At 36.7% G+C, this 24,474-nt stretch overlaps 1 protein-coding gene across 1 annotated transcript in view; it reads left to right on the plus strand.

Moving 5' to 3' along the window:
• Nucleotides 1–24,474, plus strand: part of LOC103212187 (catenin alpha-3-like) — a 237,286-nt gene that overhangs the window by 123,714 nt on the left and 89,098 nt on the right. The window contains exon 3 of the mRNA XM_007958196.1: nucleotides 14,978–15,112. Coding sequence (XP_007956387.1) covers nucleotides 14,978–15,112 — 135 coding nt within the window. The remainder of the gene's footprint in view (nucleotides 1–14,977; nucleotides 15,113–24,474) is intronic.

Consider the following 24,474-nt stretch of genomic DNA (forward strand, 5'->3'; position numbering starts at 1 on the left):
CTACTTCCGTAGTGATACTGCCTCGGAAACCCAAGGAGGGGTCGCTATGAGTCGGGGCCGACTCCACGGCACATAACAACAAAAACAACAACATATATATTATTAAAAACCCTGTTGGAATATTGGTTGCTTTTTATTTCAATCAATCTAAGAGTTCAAACATTTAAAACAAATTTTATGATACTTTGTAATCCTTTTTTTTGGAGTGTCAAGAATGTCAGGACTCTATTTTCAATCACCCCTACCGCAGTCTATAGATAAACAAAATTATATCTATATAGTTAGAATAATTCAGTTTTATTCCATAAAATCTCAGAATCAAAGTTCATATCTAGAGAGAATGAAATGAAATTAAATCAACTGAAGTTTCTCTCTCTTTTTCTGTCCTCTTCTCTGCTTTGCTTCTTGAACAGAAACTGAGTGTATACCATATACAATTTATTAACCTGGCATTGCCTTTAAGTAGAGATGAACTATAATTTTCTGTTTAAACATCTAGAACCCTTGATGTAGTTTTATTTGCCCCATCATCCAACATCTCTTGGGCTGCAGAATTGTTTCAAGATGGGATGTTGTTGTTGTTATGTGCCGTGGAGTCGGACCCGACTCATAGCGACCACTCCTTGGGTTACCGAGGAAGTATCACTACGGAAGTAGATTGTCCAACCTTCCTTCCCAGGAGTGCCTGGTGGATTTGAACCGCCAACCTTCTGGTTAGCAGTCAAGTGCCTTAGGCACTATGCTATCTGAGAAGGGATAGGTAGCTTAAATATACCATCCAATACTATATGTGTTTAATTGCTAGAGGACTCTGGTATGAATTCTGTTCTCACTACATAGTATAGTCCTTAAAGACAATGTGCTATTAACAATCATAGCTCTTAGACATTTTGCTCATGAATAGACAGGACAACAAAAAAGGAAGTATCCTTCATAAAAATCCAAGATTTCAGACTCCTACTGTATGTCTATTTCTATTACTCAACTCCACACTGTAATTCATAATGTGACCAAATATTGTAAGTTAGATGAAGTGCTAACATCTCATAAAGTAGTAATAATACACAGAAAGATCCCAATTAGTTATAGAAGTTGTTGTTGTTGTTATGTGCCGTCGAGTCAGACCCAACTCATAGCGACCCTTCCTTGGGTTTCTGAGGCAGTATCACTACAGAAGTAGATAGAAGTAGTATACCCCATATAGGTAGGAGATAATTAGGAGCCAAAGTAAAATTAACATCTGCTAGAATGTTTTGCATAAGGAAAGAATGAAATCGTACTTTCTGAATCCTGAGTCATGAGACTAAGGCCTAATCACTCTTTCATTCTAATTTTACCATCAATACCAGTTAACTGGGTATTGTTGTCTTTAGCCGTTGTCAAGTCAGTTTTGAGTCATAGTGAACCTATGTACAACAGAACAAAAAACTGCCCAGTCTTGTGAAATCCATACAACCATTACTATGTTTGAACCCATTGTTGGAGCCATTATATCAATCCATATTTTTCAGAGATTTTCTTTTTTGCTCTTTATTTTATCATGTGTGATGGCGTTCTCCAAGGATTGATCCCAACTCATAGCATGTTCAAAGGATGTAAGATGAAGTCTTGCCATTCTTGCTTCTAAGGAGCATTCTGTCTATAGTTTTTCCAAGGCAGATTAGTTCATTCTTTTAGCAATCCTTGGAATATTTTATATTCTTTGCCAATACCATAATTCAAATGCATCTTCTTTGATCTTCTTTATTCATTGTTCAGCTTTCTTATGCATATGACCTGTTTGAAAACACCATGACATGGATAAGCTGCAACTTAGTCTTCAAAATGACATATTTACTTTTTAATGCTTGAAAGAGATCTTTTGCAACTGATTTTCCCAAGGCAATAGGTCATTTGATTTCTTGACTGCTGCTTCCATGGGCATTGATTATAGATCCAAGTAAAATGAAATTCTTGACAGATTTCAATCTTTTCAACATTATTATGTTGTTGTTTGGTCCAGTTTTGAGGATTTTTGTTTTCATTATCTTGAGGTATAATCCATACTGAAGGCTGCAGTCTTTGATCTTCATCAATCAGTAAGTGCTTCAAGTCTTCTTCAATTTCAGCAAGCAAGGTTATTTCATTTTCACATCACAGGTTGTTAATGGGTCTTCCTCCAATGCTGATGCTATGTTCTTCATATAGTCCACCTTCTCAGATTAGTTGCTCAGCATAGAGTTTGAAAGAACACAACCCTGATGCACACTTTTACTGATTCAACCTATGCAATATCCCCTTGTTCATTCGAAGAACTGCTTGTTTGTCCATGTAGGTTCTGTATGGACACAATTAAGTGTTCTACAATTCCCATTCTTTGAAATGTTATCTATAATTTGTTATTGTCAACAGTGAAATGCATTTGCACAGTCAATAAAACACAGGTAAACATCTTTCTGATATTCTTTGCTTTTGGACAAGATTCATCTGACATCAGCAATACTATCCCTCTTTTATGTTTATGATGTTGAAAAACAGGTATTTGCAATAAATAAGTTGTTGATCTTACAAAATTCTGTCATAAAATCCTGGCCTTGTTTTTATCACTGAAGCTGTTTTTCCAGCTACTGATCCTTCTTTAGTTCCAACTTTCACATTCCAATCACCAATAACTATCAATGGATATTAATTGCATGTTTCATTGATTTCAGACTGGACGTTGGCTAAAACCCTTAGTTTTTTCCTCTTTGGCATTAGGTGCTGATCTATAAATATGAATAATAGTTACATTAGCTGGTCTTACTTTTAGGCATATGGATATTATCTTATCAATGACAGCATTGTATTTCAGTACAGATCTTGAAATATTCTTTTTGACAATGTATACTACCTCATTCCTCTTCAATTTATCATTATATGGACAGTAGACCATATGATTGTCTAATTCAGAATGGCCAGTATCAGTCCATTTTAGCTCATCAATGCCTAGGATATAAAATACAACAATTTCCTTTCACTTTTGAACTTCCAGTTTTCCTAGATTCATACTTCGTACATTCCAAATTCCAATTTTTAATGAATGTTCGCAGGTGCTTCTTCTTCCTTTGAGTCATTCACATCAGCCAATGACGGTCCCAAATGCTTCACGATTGACTCTGTTTGAAGTAGCAGCTCTTCCCCAATCATATCTTTAATGCTTTCAACCTGAGGGGCTTATCTTTCAGCACTAGATCAAACAATATTCTGCTAATATTCAGAAGGTTTTCACTAGCTTTTTTTTTTTTTTTTTAATCATAGCTGAATGGAATTGAAATGAAGTTTCAATGTTAAATACTTCAATGCTGGCATAGTGCCTAAGGCATTTGACTGCTAACCAGAAGGCTGGCTGTTCAAACCCACCAGCCACTCCTTGGAAGGAATATTGGGCAATCTACTTCCATAGAGATACTACCTTGGAAACCCAAGGAGGGGTCACTATGTGTCAGAATCGACTCAATGGCAGTAAGTTTGGTTTTTTTTTGAATGCAAGGAAAAAAAACATATTTTAAATATAAAATAAGAATTGCAATCCAAATCATACACAGTATACTCGTTTATGAACAAAATAGCCCTTAAGTATAGTTTATATTGATGTTTGAAGAGAATGTTATTGATTACTAGATTCTTTTGAACTGATTATCTTCTAATGTTATAAGTCACAATTTATTATCATAATAAAAATATACTGAAAAAAAAACTTCTCATAAAATCAGTATATCTTTGTAATTTGTATCTTAAGGATGTAAGTCCTGTGTGCTTCTTTTGACAATATGCATATTTTAGTGCCAATATGTACTTGAAATTTATTTTGAGCATAGATGTTGATACTTAAATATATTCTCAAGCATGACTTCATACATATGCTTAACAAATTCTCAGAATTTAAATAGAACTAAAAAGATACTGAACTATTTGATCAGTGTGCATCTTTGAAGTAATAGTTTCCTGTTTTAAGGCAGTTTTACTATTTTTCCTTTTTATTAGAAGGCAAGTTATGAACAAAGGAAGAAAGATGTGTTACAGGGTTGAGGGAGGGTTTTTGTTTTGGTAGACTTGAGTATGTTGTTAAAAACAAGGAAAGGAGAAGGAGACTTTACAGAGTACAAGAAACAATGGATCATTGATGATCTGTGATCCCGAGGAAGGATCCTGTATGAAACGGGCTCAGGGCTGGTGGACAGGTGTAGAAATGAGCCCTATGGCAAGAGAAAGGTCATGGACACAGAGTGCTCTTTCTATCAGCTTAATTGCTTAATATAGTTATTCTAGAAATTCACGATGACACTTGATACTTTTCATCAACAATCTTTGCCAGCACAGCAAAATTTAAACCACTATCTATAATTTTAAAATTCATTTAAAACATGTCTTAAGGTTTAAAACGTGTCTTAAAGCTTATACTAATATGTATGAAAACAGCTAAGAATATGGGAAAAATTATTTGAAAGTCTTCATTATGCTAATTTAGCCTCAAAATTCAAAGCAATAGGGAATACATGTCTTCACTTTTACTCTCATTATTAAACTATTCACTCTATATTGATACTATGTATCTTACTAGAAGAGGGAAAGCAGGTTTAAAGTGAGAAAACAACTTAGGCTGACATGCCTTCTGCTTGCTTGTGGTATATGTCCCAGTGGTTATAAAATTTGGATTTAAAAAAAAAAAATCAATTCATTAAAGAGCTAATGAGATGTCTTGGTCAAAATTGCCTGTCTCGAAAAAAAAATGGAAATAATAACCAAAGCACATTATGATATTCTATCACTTGATTTTACCTAAAATTGCCTAGCACTAATGCTTCAGGAGGAGCTCTGGTAGCATAGTGCCTAAAAGCACTTGACTGCTGACCAGAAGGCTGGTGGTTCAAACCCACCAGCCACTCCTCGGAAGGAAGGTGGGGCAATCTACTTCCATAGTGATACTGCCCAGACACCCAAGGAGGGTTTGCTGTGAGTCGGGTCCGACTTGACGACACATAACAACAACAACAACAATGCTTCAAGTTATTTCATTGTAAATCTATAAACTGCAAGGGATATTCAATATTCTTCTATAACCCTTATTTAAAAATATAAAAGGTCAGAAAAACAGTATTTGATTTTAATAAGGAAGGCTTGGCAGAGTAGGGAATCATTCTGATAGGAGCTGTGATTCATTCCATGCAGCCAAAACTGACTCAGAAAAGCTTTCCAAATGTTGGTGGAAAAGAAGGCTTTCATAGAAGTTATTGCATGGACATTTCCCTGTTAGTATGTTTTTCTGCTTCAGTTGTAAAACTGACTTCCACAATTAGGTGTAATCAAGAGTCTCATCAATTTTAGACGAGAAACATAAATCTAGGTTGACTAAATTTTTTCAAAAGTTCAACTTGAATTTTGCACTCATTTGGGTCATTCAGTTCTTAACAGAATTCTAACTTGTTCTGATATGACCTTGAGAAAAGAAGGCAGCATGCTGTGCTTACCAATTGGGTGGTTACACTAATACCCTTGGTTATTCATCACAAATCTAATCATTAGTTTGCAAGTTCAATTTTACAAGAAGTTATGTATAGAGTTACCTGTGAGAGCCACAACTCAATAGGACTGCCTTGTTTATCCAAGTTACATAATTTTTCCACCTTTGACAGGGTGCAATCTTATCGCTTTTCTGTCATTCTCTATTAATGGAAAATATTTGAGTTTTCCTTCTCTGACAGGTTTTTTTCTTACATAGGTTCTGGCTTTTACAGGTTTTCTGTAGCTGTGCTAGTCTTTAAGATTCTAATTCAACTGATAAGAACTAATTTACAAATTAGAAAGGCAATTTACTGTTCATGCAGCATCAGGATGGAGGAAGACTCATTAACAACCTGCAATATGCAGATGACATAAGCTCACTTGTTGAAGTCCAAATTTTCTTAGTGCTTGAAAATGAAATAGATTTCACACCAAGTAGTTGGTGGCTTTGTTAGGTGCCTTCGAGTCTATTCCAACTCATAGAAATCCTATGTACAGCAGAAGGAAACACTACCTGCCCCACAACATCCTCAAAATCATTACTACACTGGAGCCCATTGTTGCAGCCACTGTCTCAGTCCATCCCTTTGAGAGGCTTCCTCCTTTTTGCTCACTCTCTACTTGACCAAGCAAGATGTCCTCCTCCAGGGATTTGACCCTCCCAATAACATGTCTAAAGTCTCCATGCACACTTCTTAGGAGGAATTTGGCTGTACCGTTTCCAAGATACATTTGTTCATTCTTCTGGCAGCCCTTGGTATATTTAATATTCTTCACATACACCATAATTCAAAAGAATCAATTCTTCTTTGGTCTTCCTTATTCATTGTCCAGTTTTTACATGCATATGAAGCAATTGAAAATACTTGGCTTGAGTCAGGGGCATCTTCATTCTTAAAGTGACATCTTTTGCTTTTTAACACTTTAAAGAAGTCTTTTGCAGTAGATTTACTCAGTGCAATACATCATTTGATTTATTCGCTGCTGCTTCCATGGGCATTGACTGTGTATCCAAATAAATATTGATGACTTCAATATTTTCAATATTTTCTCTGTTTATCATGGTGTTGCTTATTGGTCCACTTGTGAAGGTTTTTGTTTCCTTTATGTTGAGGCATAATCCATACTGAATGCTGTAACCTTTGATCTTCTCCAATAAGTGCTTCTAGTCCTCACTTTCAGCAAGCAAGTTTGTGTCATCTGCTATCACAGGTTGTTAATAAATTGTCCTCCAATCCTGATGCCATGTACATCTTTATGTAACACAGCTTCTCAGATTATTTACTCTGCATTCAGTTTGAAGAAATATGGTGAAAGGTTACAACCTTGACACAAACTTTTCCTGATTTTAAACCACACAGTATCCCTTTCTTCTATTCAAATGACTGCCTCTTTGTCCATATACAGGTTCTGATAAGCATAATTAAGTATTCTCATATTCCTGTTCTTTGAAATGCTATCCACAATTTCTTGGAATCCACACAATAGAATGCCTTTGCAGAGTTAATAAAACAGAGGTAAACATCATTCTGGTTTTCTCACTTTTTGGCCAAGATTCATTTGACATTAGCAATGATATCTTTGTTACACATTCTCTTCTGAATCTGGCTTGAATTTCTGACAATTCCTTGCTGATGTAGTGCTGCAACTGTTTTTGAATTATTTTCAGCATAATGTTATTTGTGTGTAATATTAATGATGTGATTTGATAATTTCTGCATTCTATTGGATCATCTTTCTTTGGATTGTGCACATATATCTCTTCTAGTGGACTGGCCAAATGCTGTTTCTAAATTCCTTTGCATAAAAGAGTGAGTGTTTGAGTGTTGCATCCACTTGTTTAATCATATCAGTGGGTATTCTGTCAATTCCTGCAGGCTTGTTTTTCACCAGTGCCCTCAATACCATCAGTTCCTCGTCTTATACTACCTTCTAAAATAGTTGATGTTGATAAATTATTTTTGGTACAATGACTCTATGTATTCGTTGCATCAACTTTTGACCCTTCCTGATCCATTTAATATTTTGCCCATAGAATTCTTCCATATTGCAACTACAGGCTTGAACTTCTTCAGTTCTTTCACCTTGAGAAATGCTGAGCAGGTTCTTCCCTTTTGGTTTTCTAACTCCAGGTCTTTGCACATTTCATTATAATAATTGACTTTGTCTTCTCAAGCTGCTCTTTGAAATCTTCTGTTCAGTTCTTTTATCTTGTCATTTCTTCCATTTGCTTTAGCTACTGTCCATTCAAGAACAAGTTTCAGAGTCTCTTCTGACATTAATTTTGGCCTTTTCTTCCTTTCCTGTCTTTCTGATGACGTTTTGCTTTCTTCATGGATGATTTTCTTGATGTCATCCCACAATTTTTCTGGTTTCGTCATTGATGTGCAATGTGTCAAATTTGTTCTTCAGATAGTGTCTAAATTCAGATGGGATATAATCAGGATCATATTTTGGCTTTCATGGACTTGTTTTAATTGTCTTCAGCTTCAACTTGAACATGCATATGAGCAGTTGATGGTCTCTTCCACAGTCAGCTCCTGGTCTTGTTTTGGCTGAAGATATTGAGCTTCTTCACTGCCTCTTCCACAGATATAGTCTAATTGGTTCCTGTGTATACCCTGTGAAGTCCATGTGTATAGATGCTGTTTATTTGTTGAAAAACAGTCTTTTCAATAAATAAGTCATTGGTCTTGCAAAATTCTATCTTGCAATCTCCAGTGTCATTTCTATCACCAAGACCATACTTTCAAGTACTAGTAATTCTTTTGTGTTTCAAACTTTTGCATTCCAATCAGCAGTAATATCTTGACTGCATGTTTGTTCAATTTCAGACTGCAGAAATTGGTAAACATCTTCAATTTCCTTGTCTTTGGCTTGGTATACAGGTATTATCTTACCAATAACAGTGTTGCACTTCAGGAGAGATCTTAATATGTTCATTTTGATGTCTAATGTGATGTCACTCCTCCTCAGTTTGTCATTCCCAATACAGTAGATCATATGATTGTCCAATTAAAATGGGCTCACTAATGTCTAGATACTTTTTACATTACATGTTCTGATTATTAACAGTTGTTTGCAGATATTTCTTCTTGTTTTCAGTTATACTACTTTATCAGATGAAGTCCTGAAAGCATTATTCCATCCTCATCATTACGTCATTGACTCCACTTTGGAAAGCAACACTTCTCTATGTATATTTTGAGTGCTTCCAGCCTGAGTGTATCATCTTCTTGCACTACATCAGACAATATTCCACTACTACTCCTGAGATTTTCACTGGGCATTTTTTTTTTTTTTTTCAGAAGTAGATTGCCAGGTCCTTATTCTTAATCTGTCTTAGTCTGGAAGCTCCACTGAAACCTGTTTACCATGGACAACCCTGATGTTGCTTTAAATACCAGTATCAGAGCAACACACAGCCACCACAGTACAACAACCTGACAGATGAGTTTTGGAAAAGCAAGACATGAACTCAAATATTAACTCTTCACACTTGGGAATATAATTAAGCTCTTTAAATTTCTGATTCCTCATCTATAAGTTGTAGAAATTATCTGCCTATTAGAATTTTGAAGATTTAAAGAAATTTTATGCCTAAATTTGTTAACTGTAGATCTGGTACATTTTTGGAACTCAGTAAAAATTTGCTATTACTGTTTTTGTATTTCCTCTTTTCTCTTTTTCCTTCTCTTCATTATACTCTTTCTACTTAATTAGTTCAAATTTAATCCCCATAATGATATGTGGGGGATAACTTTACTTCCTTTTGAAAACTTGAGAAAAACTTTGTTGTCAAGATCTGTTTATCATCCTCTCTGTTAGTCTGTCTAATAATCATGTCTCTATCTGTATTAGTAATGACACTGCCTTGACAACCCAAGGAGGGGTTACTATGAGTCGGGGCCGACTCGACGGCACCTAACAACAACAACAACATCTGTATTAGTTTCTTAGGATTGCCATAACAAATTGCCATAAGGCAATAATTGCTTAAAACTGCAGTAACATATTGTCTCACAGTTCTGGAGACTAGAATTCTAAATTTAATGTTGCCAGACCCATTCTCTCTCTGAAGGTTCTAGGGTAAGACCCTTTCTTTTTCTCTCCAAAACAAGTTGCTGGTAGCTCAATGCATTTCTTAACTTGCAGCTGTCTCTGCTTCCTTCATCACAGGGTGTTCTTCCAACTAATGGTCTATATGTGCCATCGAGTCAGATGCGACTCATAGTGACCCCTCCTTGGGTTTCCAAGGCGATATCACTACAGAAGTAGATTACCCAATCGTCCTTCTGAGGAATGGCTGGTGGGTTTGAACCTCCAGCCTTCTGGTTAACAGTGAAATGCCTTAATCACACCACCAGAGCTCCTATCTGTGTGGTAGTTAAGGTTATGTGTCAATTTGGCTGAGCCTGGTTTTGAGTGCCCAGGCAGCTGGATGTAGTTATTCCCCATGGTGAGATTGTTAATCAGCTTCATAGTGGAATCTACTGGAGCAGCTGAGTGAGCTGCCTTAGGGATTTGCTCTGCTTCCAGGATACATGCAGCAGCTTTGAGGAAGGTCTCTAACTTTTGGCACACTTGAATTCTGCATGTAGCTGAGTTGTCATTCAGTAACCTGCCTTGTTTTCTGCCAATCTTGGAACTGTTAATGGACTTGAATCAGTGGCCTGCCATGTTGTTTGATAATTTTGGGCCTAGGCCATTGTACTTGTCGACCTTGTGTTTGTCAGCCTTAGTAGTCAGCAGCTGCCTAACTGAAGAGACACTTCCAGCTTCAGTGGTCCGGCAGCAAGAGGCAGAGCTGAAGCCCAACATTGAGGGGCTTTCATCTAGTGCCTAGAACTGGCACTTTGAACTCTGACTTCTGTCCTCCTAAATTGTAAGAAAATAAACTCCTGTTTGTTAAAGCCATTCACCTGTGGTAGTTCTTTTAAAGCAGCATGAAGAAACCAAAACAATCTGTATCATTTCTCTTCTTTTATGAAGACACCACTCATATTGGATGACCCTACTCCACTATGATCTCGTGTTAACTTACCTGATAACATTTGCAAAGCTCCTATTTCCAAACAAGATCATATTAATAAATACTGGGATGAGAACTTCAGCATATCTTTTTTCTTTTTTTCTTTTTCTTGGGTGGTGTGTGTGCAAAATTCAATCCATAACACTATTCATCCATCTATCTGTTTCTATCTAGTTAGTGTCTTTGTAGAAGAATGATCACTTTACTGCTGCCTTAGTTTCCTACTGCTGCTTTAACAGTGGGTTCTTTCAAACAGAAATGTATTCTCTCATAGTTCGGGAGCCCAAACTTCCAAATCAGGGTCTCTGTCGTAACATTTCTTCCATAGCCCTCTCTAAGTTTCTAGTGATTCTTGACACTCCTTGAGGTTCATAGGCATTCCTTTGTATCTCTCTTCCTTCTGTGTGTTTATTCTGCTCCTTTTATAGTTCAGAAGTGATTAGGTTTATGATGCATCATACTCTGGTATGGATTCATTTATATAACAAGCAAAGACTCCCATTTCTAAACAAGATCACAATTACAGGTACAGAAGTTATGATTTCAATACACATTGTGGGGGGATACAATTAAATTTATAATAATTGCTATTGCTCATTATTATTGACATTGACTCAAGGGTCTCTTGTTCTCACCTTGTCTATATATTCTAGAGCTATGTACGCTAGACTGCCAAATCTAAAAAATAATCCTCTTCCAAGGAATTTTGAAGAACAGCTAATCTTATTAATTGCTTTGTAAAGCAGAAATACATGCAATATTTCCTGGCATTCAATTTTTTTATTTGCATGTATGCCATTAGAAATAAAGTTTTTAAATAATAAAATTGTTATAATTACAAAAGTCATGTATATTCAAAATGTATAAAATATGAATAAAATGAAAACTTCATTTTATCATAGTTATTTATTATTTTCATGTTTATTTCTCATATGTTTTAAATGCAAACATATTTTTCCATGGTTTGATTGCAATAACCCACTGCCATCAAATCAATTACAACTCATAGTGACCCTATAGGACAAAGTAGAACGGTAGCATAGGGTTTCCAAGGCTGTAAATCTTTATGCAAGCAGACTGCTTCAGCCTTCTGCCACTGACCACTGATGTATTTGAACCACTGACAGTTTAGTTAACAGCTGCATGCCTTAACCACTGTGCCACCAGATGCCTTTTGGTTAAGATAGTATATACAATTTTCAATACTGATTTTTTTTTTTTTCTATTTGCACAATCAATTTCCTGTATCCTTAAATATCATTTGAAAGCATTATTTTCTTATGGCCATATACGAGTACACAGGAATCAGATTGACTACATTGGTGGCAAGAGGAGATAGTAAAGCTCAATATCTTCAGCCAAAACAAGGCCAGGAGCTGATTGTGGAATAGACCATCAACTGCTCATATGCAAGTTCAATTTGAAGTTGAGGACAATTAAAACAAGTCCATGAGAGCCATAATAGGATCTTGAATATATCCCTTCTTAATTTAGAGATCATCTAAAGAGTAGATTTGAGGCATTGAACACCAATGACAAAAAAACAGAAGAATTGTGGGATGACATCAAGAACATCATCCATGAAGAAAGCAAAAGTTCATTAAAAAGACAATAAAAGAAGAAAATACCAAAAGGGATGTCAGAAGAGACTCTGAAACATGCCCTTGAATGGAGAGTAGATAATGCAAGTAGAAGAAATGACAAGATAAAAAACTGAACAGAAGATTTCAAAGAGCAGCTCAAGCAGACAAAACCAATTACTATAATGAAATGTGCAAACACCTGGAATTAGAAAACCAAAAGGGAAGAATACTCTCAGCATTTCTCAAGCTGAAAGAACTGATTAAAAATTTAAGCCTCAAGTTGCAATATTGAAAGATTCTATGGGCAAAATATTGAATGATCCAGGAAGCATCAAAAGAAGATGGAAGGAATACACAGAGTCACTGTACCAAAAAGTCGATGTACATCCATTTCAGGAGAGAGCATATGATGAAGAACCAATGGTTTGAAGGAAGAAGTCAAAGATGCACTGAAGGAATTGGCAAAGAATGAGGCTCCAGGAATTGACAGAATACCCATTGACATGTTTCAACAAATGGATGCCCCACTGGAGGCACTGACTCGGTTATGCCAAAAGATTTGGAAGACAACTTCCTGGCCAACTGACTGGAAGAGATCCATATTTGTACCCATTCCAAAAGAGGGGGTCCCATAGAATGTGGAAACTATAGAAAAATATCATTAATACTGCATGTAAGTAAAATCTTACTGAAGATAATTCAAAAACAGTTACAGCAGTATATTGACAGAGAACATCCAGAAATGCAAGTTGGATTCAGAGGAGGATGTGGAATGAGGGATATCATTGCTGATGTCAGATGGATCTTGGTTCAAAGCAACGAATATCAGAAAGATGTTTACTTCTATTTTATTGACTATAAAAGCATTTGATTTTGTGGATCATAACAAATTGTGGATAATATTGAGAAGAATGGGAATTCCGGAACACTTAATTGTACTCATGAGGAACTTGTACATAGACCAAGAGGCTGTCATTTGAACAGAAAAATGGAACACTGCGTGGTTTAAAATCAAGAAGGGAGTGTGTCAGGGTTGTATCATTTCACCATACTTATCCAATCTGTATGCTGAGCAAATAATCTGATAAAATGGACTATATGAAGAAGAACATGGCATCTGGATTGGAGGAAGAATTGTTAACAACCTGAGATACACTGACAACACAACTTGCCTGCTGAAAGTGAGGATGATTTGAAGCACTTGCTGATGAAGATTGAAGAATACAGTCTGCAGTGTGGATTACATTTCAATATAAAGAACACAAAAATCCTCACAACTGGACCTATAAGCAGCATCACGAAAAATGGAGAAAAGATTGAAATTGTCAAAGATTTCACATTGCTTGGTTCTTCAATCGACGCCAGTGGAAGCAGCATTCAGGACATCAGACGATGTATAGCACTGAGCAAGTTGGCTGCAAGGGACCTCTTTCAAGTGCTGAAGAGCAAAGATGTCTCCTTGAGGACTAAGGTGTGCCTGACACAAGCCATGATATTTTCAATCACCTCGTATGCATGTGAGACCTGGACAATGAATAAAGAAGACCAAAGAAGAATTGATGCTTTTGAGATGTGGTGCTGGTGAAGAATGCTGGACGTACCATGGACTGCGAAAAGAACAAACAGGTCTGTCCTGGAGGAAGTGAAGCCTGAATGCTCCTTGGAAGCATTTGCCTCACCAACTTTGGTCATGTTGTCAGAAGGGACCACTCTCTGGAGAAGGATATCATGCTTGGTAAGGTGGAGGTTGACGTTAAGGTAAGGTTGACGAAGGAGGGGAAGGCCCTCAATGAGATGGATTGACGCAGTGGCTGCGGTGATGGGGTCAGATATATCAGAGATAGTGGACCTGGCACGGGAGCAGACGGTGTTTCATTCTGCTGTGGATAGGCTCCCTATGAGTCGGAGACAACTCAGCTACACCTAACAACAATGACAACAACAACATATAATATCAGATTATATTAAATATACATTCTTATTTTATCTTTTTCCTACTTTAGCACATTTATGCTATTTCCAAATTTTTACTGCTGTAAGTAATACTGAAGTGAATATTTTTTGTATATAAATCACTGTCCACATGTCCATATGCTTATTATAACTTATTAATAGTTATATTAAGTGAGGAGAGTTTTTTTCTTTTTAATCAATTATAAATAAATAAATATGCAGATATATGAGAAAGCAAAAAGATTAAACCCTGAGCACAAATATTTTCCGTGTTATGATGAGGAAACCCAAAGTTGTCTTTTAGCATGTTCCTATTGAAGATAATATAGTGTGGAAGACTGTTTTTGGTAATGAAATTGAATTCATAGTTAATTTGTTTCTGAAACATAGATCTTATCTGTTTCTTGGCTCCAGGTAGATCCACACTTTTATCAAAGGTAGAAGTGATTTTGTTTGTTTGTAACAGCTTAGCACATTTAATGTGGAAAGTAAAACAACATTATATATATATATATATATATATATCAGATTTTTTTTTATGTTGGGGAATAATTGCATCTTAAATATTACTTTATATTTACCTAAAAATCTAATGTGAAGGCTTGTAGCCTCAATAATGAATTAAAAACAATTATTTTGTGCACCTTTACATGTTGAAAATTCCTTTAGTATTTCTTTTGCTTATGCTGAAGTAAGTAATGGTGCAATAGGGGTAAGCTATTCTAAGGTGGCAGCATATCAGAATTTAAATGTGCTTGATCTGAGACATAGGACTCAATGAAAACTAAGTTGCTGTCTTGTAAGGTACATGTCATTTCACTATTTATTCACCTTGATCTACCTATTATTAATTGTTTTACTTTAACTTTTATCTTTTATGTGTATATAGTGTCCAGATCCATCATGCAAACAGGATTTGTTGGCCTACCTGGAACAGATCAAGTTCTACTCTCACCAACTGAAAATCTGCAGTCAAGTGAAAGCCGAGATCCAGAACCTGGGGGGAGAACTAATCATGTCAGCTGTGAGTACTGCCCTACAATTGTACCATCATAGGTAGAATGTTCTCAGAGCAGCTACAATCCTCCTTGCCTCACTGAGTCTTTTGTGCCAATGTAGGTTTAAACAAACTCAATCAGACTATATAAGTTCCATTAAACTAAATCTTGTCAGATTTCCTAAAGAAATTTTAGGTAAGTAAACATGTTTTTATTTACTTCAGAGATTTTGGAATAAATCAGTATTTTGAAGCCATTTGAATTAGAAAGCAACTTGAATGAGCATTGTATATTAATTTAGAACCCTCTTTACGGGCTTCAGGGACCATTCAGGTATAACCCAGAATTGAGCCCCATACTTTTCCTAAAATAAATTCATATGGAAATATACAATTGCAAATTGATAAAACAATTACTTTATTGGTATTGATATTCTTTTTTCTCCTTATTCATTTTTATAACATAGAACTCCATGTCATACAATTTTTAAATTTCCATATGCAACTTGAGAAGGGAAGTATGACAGAACATAACAGATTTAAAGTAAATTTCCTAAATTTTTTGGTGACTGTGGTGGTTAAGTTTGTGTGTCAACTTGGCTAGTCTGGCTGAGTGGCTGGGCAGCTGGATGTAGTATTCCCCATGATGAGACTGGTAATAAATTCCATGGTGGAATCTACTGTGAGCAGCTGATTAGCTGCCCTAGGGATGTGGTCTGCTTCCTGTATATAAGGAGAAGCCCTGGAGAATGGTCTCCAGCTTATGGCACACTTGAACCCTGCACATAGCCGTGCCATTGTTCAGTAGCCTGCCTTGCTCTGCCGACCTTGGGACTTTCAATGGACTGAGTTAATGGCCTGCCTTGTGGTTTGGTAACATCAGGATTGTGCCTTTTCACTTGTCGACCTTGGGTTTGTCAGCCTCCTGAGTAGAGAGATGCCTCTAGCTTCAGTGGGCTGGAAGCAAGAGGCAAAGGTGAAGCCCAAGGTCGAGGGGCTTTCACACAGCCCCTAGAGCCTGGCACTTTGAAACTCAGACTTCTAGCCTCCCAAACTGTGAGATAATAAACTCCTGTGTTTGTTAAGGTCATCCCATATGGTATATTCCTGTCAGAGTGGCACTAGGTAACTGAAACAGTGACCATGAGTTTAAAGCTTATAAAATTACCATGAAAGAAATAATATCTAACTTTTTATATTTTAATAACAATAGTTCATTTCTATAAGTGTGAGTATGGCAATAAAATAATGTTTGATATCTAGATTGAATTCAGTTTCATTGATCCTGAGAAGGACATGGACAAAGACTATAAATTTAATTTAAATTAAAACATCACGAACATTCTAAGAACTAATATTCCTGAGAGCAAGTTTTTAAAAATGATACCAACATAGTTAAAAATCTGCAATCATTTAAGACCTGTATATCCTGACATTCTACCACTCATCTCTGTTTATTGTGCTGAGGTGGCTTGCATGTTGCTGTGATACTCAAAGCTATGCCACTGACATATCATCAGGGCTACCTATGGTAGACAGGTTTCAATAGAGGTTCTAGACTAAGACAAACTAGGAAGAAGTACCTGGTGATCTATGTCTAAACAAACAAACAAAAAGGCCACCAGAATGTTGTTGGATACAGTGTCAGAAGATGAGCCCCTCATGTTAGAAGTCGCTCAAAATATGACTAGGGACAGCTCCTCAAAGTAGGGTCAATCTTAATTATGTAGATGGTGTAAAGCTTATAAGATCTTCATTTGCTCATGTAGCATGATTCAAAAGAAAAAAAACAGCTGCAAACATCCATTGCTAATTGAAATGTGGAATGTACAAAGTATGAATCTAGGAAAATTGGAAGTTGTCAAAAATAATATGGGACACATAAAGATTGATATTGTCGGTATTAGTGATTCTTTGCCATTAAATTTGGAAGACAGCTGTCTGGACAACTAAGTAGAAGAAATCCATATTTGTGCACATGCCAAAGAAAGGTGATCTAACAGAAAATGGAAATTATCAAACATTATCATTAATGTCACACACAAGTAAAGTTTTGCTGAACATAATGCAAAAATGGTTGCAGCAGTACATCAACAGAAAACTGCCAGAAATTCAAGCCAGATTCAGAAGAGGACATGGAACAAGATATATCATAGCTGATGTCAGACGGGTCTTGTCTGAATGCAGAGAATACTAGAAATGAATTTATTGTATTTTACTGATGTTTCAAAAGCATTTGACTGCATGGATTTTAACAAATTATGGATAACATTGTGAACAATAGAAATACCAGAGCACTTAACTTGCTCATGCAGAACCTGTACATATACCAAGAGGCAGTCATCTGAAAAGCAAAAGAGGACATGGTTAAAAATCAGGAAATCGGTTGTATTCTTTCACCATACTTAATAAATCTGTATGCTGAGGATATAATATAAGCGGCTGGACTAGCTGAAGGAGCACACGTGTCAGGATTGGAGGAAGGCTCATTAACAACCTACAATATGCTAATGACACAATTTTGTTGGCTGAAAGAGAAGACACTTTGGATCACTTAATGATGAAGACCATAGCACACAGCCTTCAGTATGGATTACACCTCAACATAAAGTAAACAAAGATTCTCACAACTGGGTCAATAAGCAACATTAAGATAAATGAAGAAAAGATTGGTGTTATCAAAGATTTCATTTTACAATCAGTATCATGGAAGCAGCAGTCAAGAAATCAAATGATGTATTGCACTTGGCAAATCTACTACAAAAGATCTCTTTATACTGGTAAAAAGAAAAAATGCAAAAAGTTTATATGGAGGACTAAGAAGACACACTATGCAGAACCTCTACAACAAAGACCCAAGAAACCAAGAGAAACAGACACAGTTGATAATTCCTGGAACCCTGAGCTTGAAATGAAAATCTAAAGACATAGATCAAATCCCAACTCGAAGAAGAAACTTAATGAAAGAAGCAAATAATCACTATGTTACGATGTATTGCCAGCAGGCATGGTACCGTGTGGCCACTTTAAATTTTACCAAGTGACATTCCAATTGGGGTTGGAACCAGATAACCAGCTCTGCTTGTCCAAGACAGATACTAGTTCTCATGCTGGTGACTGGGGAGCAGAGAGATATGATCTCCCCATTTATCGCCTACATCCTTCTGTTGACCATAAGTGTGGCCACTTCCACCCCCACCCACTTGGCAGCTTATAACACCTCACACCTCCACTGCCCCTGACCTGCCTGATCCTCCTCCCCTGCACCACCTCACAGTCCCTTTCTGCTTGGCACCCACAGTGGCCTGAGCCACACTCTTGCAGAGAAATTTCATCTACTCACCACTTTAAGGTTGGTGAGGAACACTTCTGAGGGACATGCACTGCACACATGCATCATCTGTAGTTAGCAGCATGCACTCCTGTGGAACTAACTCTGGGTGCCGACTACCTCTGTATGTGGAGGCACACACTTACATAGATTAGGCACCACATGCTGAATTCTTCCACATTCAGTGACATTGCTAACTTGCCACCTCCTTATAGTCAGTGGTGTTCACACCTGCAGTTTGGTACCACATCTTTGCAGTCAGTGACTTGTGCCACTGCAGATCAGGTGCCACATTCCAGGTAATTCCACAGTCAGTGGCACATGCTCCGGTAGCATTCATGGTCAGCACAGTGTGATTATACCTTCTGCAGCCTGCCACCCCCTTTTTTCTCTCTCTTTCTCTCTTTTTACTCCTTCCTTCTTCTTCTTCTTCTTTTTTTTCCTCCTCTTCCTTTTTTTTCTTTGCCCCATCCTATGGTATTCTGCAACCACATCAAGTCTACCCAGCTTCTTCTGCCCCACCTGCCCTGATTTAGTGCCACCACCTTCTCCTGCATCACTTGATCAATGGCAGACAACCTAAAAAAGATATTTCAAAAATAAAATAAACCTGACTGAAATTAGAGAACCTGAACTGCCAATTTATAAATGATGACAACCACACGCAAAAAGAAAGAATAAATGGTATAGTTATAGAACTTTCAAATAGAAACAAAGTTAAGAAGATATCAAGATAGAGCAGACTGATCTATATTTGGGAAGATAACAATAAATTACAGGATAACCCCAAGGAAAAGTAATAAACCATTATAAAATAGAAGAAAATCATAAAGACTCAGTAAACATAAAATAAGCAGCAAGAAAGGAAGTGAAAAGAAAGTTGGTAAACAAAATGTACTCATTACAGAAAAATATATGGAACAAAGAAACAATCAGTACTACAGCAAAAGACAGCAGTAAATTCACACCTATCAATAATTACACTGAATGTAAATGTGTTAAATGCACCAGTCAAGAGACAGAGAGTAACAGATGGATAAGAAAACATGACTCATCAATATGCTGTTTTTCAAGAGATACACCTTAGATGCAAAGAAAAAAGATAAGTTAAAAATCAAAGAATGGAAAAATATAAATCAAACAAATGGCAAACAAAAAAAGAGCAAGAAGGCAATGTTAATTTCTGATAAAATAGATTTTAAGGCAAAAACCAGCATAAGAGACAAGGAAAGGGTTAATATAATGATCAAAGGGTCAATCAAACTAGAGGATATAAGCATAGTAAATATTTACTATGCAGGAAAGAACCCCAAAATGCATACACCAGACTTGTTAACAGAATTGAAAAGAGAAATAGACAGCACTGAAATAATAGTAAAAGACTTTAATACAACACTTTCAAAAAGGACAGAACAACTAGAAGGAAACTCAGCAATGATACAGATGATCTAAACAGCACAACAAGCATCTTGACCTCATAGATTTATACAGAACATCCACCCAACAACAGCACAATGTACATACTTTTCCAGCACACAGAGAACATCTCCAGAATAGTCCATATTTTGGGGCACAAAGTAAGCCTCAATAAATTTTAAATTATCAAAATACTGCAAAGTGTCTTCTCAGATCACATCTCTATAAAATTAGAAATCAACAAAAGGAGCAATAAGAAAAAAATACAAATACATGGAAACTGAATAACACCCTAATTTAAAACTAATGAGTAAATGAAGAAATTAAAAAAAAAAAAATCATTGAATTAAACGAGAATAAAAATACAGAACACAAAGACTTTGGGATACAGCAAAAGCAGTGCTGAGAGGACAATTTATATTTATAAGTGCACACACTGAAAAACAAGAAAGGATCAAAATTAACAGCTAACCCTAATATCGCCAACAATTAGGAAAAGAACACCAAAAAAGACTATAATCACCAGAAGAAAAAAAAAATAGTAAAGATTTGAACAAAAATAAATGAAAAACAGAAAAGTAATACAAAGACTCAAGAGTACTAAAAGTTGGTTCTTTGAAAGGATTAATAAAATTGACAAGCCACTAGAAAGTGTAACAAAGGAAAAGAAGATGCCAATAACACAATTAAGATATCAAATAGGTGACATCCTAACAGAACCAAATGAAATAAAAAGGATAACACAAATAACAGATTAGTATGAAGAACTGTACTTCTAGGTTTGAAAGCATAGAAGAAATGAACAAATTTCTACAAGGATACTACCTACCCAAACAAACATAGACTGGGAAAAAATTTGAACAGACCCTTAAGAAAAGAAAAAGTCAACAAGATATTAAAAAAAAAAAAAAAAAAAACCTCCCAACAAAAATATATCCCAGCCTAGATGACTTTACTGGTGAACTCTACTAAACATTTAGAGAAGAGCAACACCATTTCTACACAAACTATTCCAGAACATAGAAAAGGATGGAATATACCTGGACTCATTCTATAAAGCAAGCATAACCCTGATACCCAAACCAGGCAAAGACATCAAAGAGCAAAGGAAACTATAGACCAATATCCCTCATGAACATAGACGCAAAAGTTCTCAACAAAATCCTAGCCCATAGAATTCAACAGTATATCCAAAAAGTAACATATCGTGGCCAAATGTGATTCATTCAACATTAGGAAAACAAATAACATAATCCATCATAAATAAAACAAAAGAATCACATCATCACATCCATCAATGCAGGAGAGGCATTGGACAAAATTCAACACCATTCCTGATAAAAACTCTCAGTAAAATAAGAATAGAAGAGAAATTCCTCGCCATAATTAAAAGTTATAGGCACAAAAACAATGGCCAAAATTATTCTTAATAAAGACTGAAATGAAGATAGTGCCTTTGCAAACAGGAGCCAGACAAGTGTGTCCTTCATCACCAGTTGTATTCAACATTGTGTTGGAAGTCCTGGGCAGAGAAATAAGGCAAGAAAGGGAAATAAAAGTCATCCAGATTGGTAAAGAAGAAGTAACCCTATCTGTATTTGCAGATGGTAAGATCCTACACATAAAAAATCCCAAAGACTCAACAAGAAAAAAAACTACTAGAACTATAAGAAGCATTCAGCAAAGTGACAAGTACAAGATTAATGTACAAAAATCAGTGAAATTCCTCTAAACTAATAAAGAGAATTCTGGAAAGGAAATCAGGGAAACAATACCATTTACAATAACCACCCAAAAGATGAAGTACTTAGGAACAAATCTAACCAGATTTATACAAAGAAAACTACAAAATATTACTACAAGAAACCAAAAGGGGTCTGCAAAAATGGAAGAATATACTATGCTCATGCATAAGAAAACTTAAGATTGTGAAATTGTCAGTGTTACCTGAAGTGATCTGTAAATATAATGAAATTCTGATCCAGATTTCATCATCATTCTTTAAAGAGATAGAAAAACTAATTACCAATTTAATATCGAAAGGAAAGAGACCCTAGATAAACAAAGCACTACTAAGGAATTAAAAATGGGGAGGTTTTCACACCACCAACCTCAAAACCTGCTATACAGCACAGTAGTCAAAACAGCCTGGTCCTGGTATAATGACAGACACATATACCAATGGAACAGAATTAAGAATACAGTAGTAAATCCAACCACTTATGGGCATCTTGTCTTTGACAAAAAACTAAAACACATTAAATGGGGAAAAGATAATCTCTTTAACAAATGGTGCCGCAAAACTCTATATGCAAATCATCTCGCAATGTGGATGAACCCAGAGGACATTATGCTGAGTGAAATAAATCAATCGCAGAAGGACAAGTACTGTATGAGCCCATTACTATAAAAAGACAGAGAAGGGTTTGCTTGGGAAAGGGAACTCACTTAGTAGGTTACCGGGATGGGGAGGGAATGGGAAGGATTAATTTAGGGCTAGTTGGGGCTTACACGCAGAAACGGGTAGGGGTAAGGATATATGACCACCATGATAACATTGGGAAATGAGAGAACACCGAACTGTACACATAAGAGATAGATGACAGATGCTAAAACCAACCAATATGTCCACAATACCACATTGCCATTAACACAAAACACTAGGTTATACAGATAAACACATAAACACCTGAGATGAGCAGACAGGGATCAGTGAATAGAGGTATACTCTAGACCAAGGATAGACTCAGCTGAGGCTAATCCTGTACAGACACCACTGATACAAAATACCTGCAGTCCTTACAGAAACAATAGAAGACAGACACAGAGGAATCCCTCACAGACATCCCGACACTGTAGGAGAGAGATGATCAAATAGACCTACTACCTCAGGACCATAGTACTGAGGTACACCAGACTCAATTGGCACAACAAAATACATAAAAGCGTTGCTCCACATCCTACATTGGTGAGTAGCAACTGGAGTCTTAAAAGCTTTCAAGTACCCATCTAAGATGCAGCTAATGGGTGCCTAGCGTTGGAAGAGAAGAAGAATGGAAAAAAAAAAAAAAAAACAAGGGCATTTAGAAGCAATCAGCCCTAGGACATGATGGCCCTTGAGACCAGAAGAACTGGATGGTGCCTGGCTAACAATGCCAACCACTCAGGAAAGGATCAAATGTGGAGATCCTGGATAGGGTGGGTGGGGAAACGTGGAACAAAATCCAAAAACTCAATAATGACCAGAATTATTGGTCAGATGAAATCTGGTGAGACTCCCAATACTTTGGCCCTGAAATACATTTGGCACCTGGAATAAAACTCACCCCCAGGGGCAGGCTTTCAGCCCAATAGTTAACAAGATGTACACACAGACCACTCAACCCAGGATGCTGCACCCACACACTCAATGGTAATACATCCCTTAGAGCAATAGACCGTGGGACACCAGAGGACCAACATTCAAACTGAGGAAATGCAGGACAAATAGAAATGCATAATTAGGAGGGGCACAGGGGCAGGGTTGCAGGGTAGAGAGGGGAGAAGACTGGGTTAGGGTTGAACATGGCAAATGGGAATGAAACTAAATGTACACGTGATGTTGAGTGTAAAACAGGCTCTTAAAATAAAAATAATAATTTTTTAAAAAAGTATTTGTAAATAAAAACTCTCTATGTATTTGCAGAAAAATGAAACAGGACCCATACCTCATACCACATACAGAAACCAATACAAGATGGTTTAAGATCTAAGTGTTAAACCTAAAACCATAAAAATCATCAAAGAAAAAATAGGGGCAAACTTAGTGGCCCTAATGTTGTTGTTCATGTTGTTGTTGTTGTTATGTGCCGTCGAGTTGGACCAACTCATAGCGACTCCTTCTTGGGTTTCCGAGGCAGTATCACTACGGAAGTAGGTTGCCCCATCTTCCTTCCGAGGAGTGGCTGGTGGGTTTGAACCGCCAGCCTTCTGGTTAGCAGTCAAGTGCCTTAGGCATTATGCTACCAGAGCTCCCATTGTTGTTGTTCATAGGCGCCATCATATTGGTTCTAACTCATAGTGGCCCTATGAACAACAGAATAAAACACTGCCAGTCCTGTGTCATCCTCACAATCTTTGCTATGCTTGAGCCTAGCATTGCAGCCACTGTGCAAATCCTTCTCATCGAGGGTCTTCTCCTTTTTCACTCGTCCTGCTTTACAAAGCACGATATCCTTCTCCAGGGACTGGTTCCTTCTGGGAACAAGACCAAAGAGATGAGACAAAGTCTGGCTATTCTCGCTTCTAAGGAATGTTCCAGCTGTATTTCTTCCAAGACAGATTTGTCATTCTTTTGGTAGTCCATGGTATAGTCAATATTCTTCTCCAACACCAGAGTTCAAATGTATCAATTGCTCTTTAGTCTTCCTTATTATCATTCATCTTTCACAAGCATGTGAGGTTAATGAAAATATCATGCCTTGGGTCAGGTGCATCTTAGTCTTCAAAGTGACATTTTTGATCTTTAACATTTTAAAGAGGTCTTTGCAACACATTTGCCCAGTGCAGTGTGTCTTGACTGCTGCCTCCATGGGCCTTGATTGTAGATCCAAGTAAAATAAAAACCTTGACAACTTTAATCTTTTGCCCAATTACTGTGATG

The sequence above is a fragment of the Orycteropus afer genome, unplaced genomic scaffold (assembly GCF_000298275.1).
Source record: "Orycteropus afer afer isolate SDZICR_OR568_19922 unplaced genomic scaffold, OryAfe1.0 scaffold00870, whole genome shotgun sequence".
NCBI lineage: Eukaryota > Metazoa > Chordata > Mammalia > Tubulidentata > Orycteropodidae > Orycteropus > Orycteropus afer.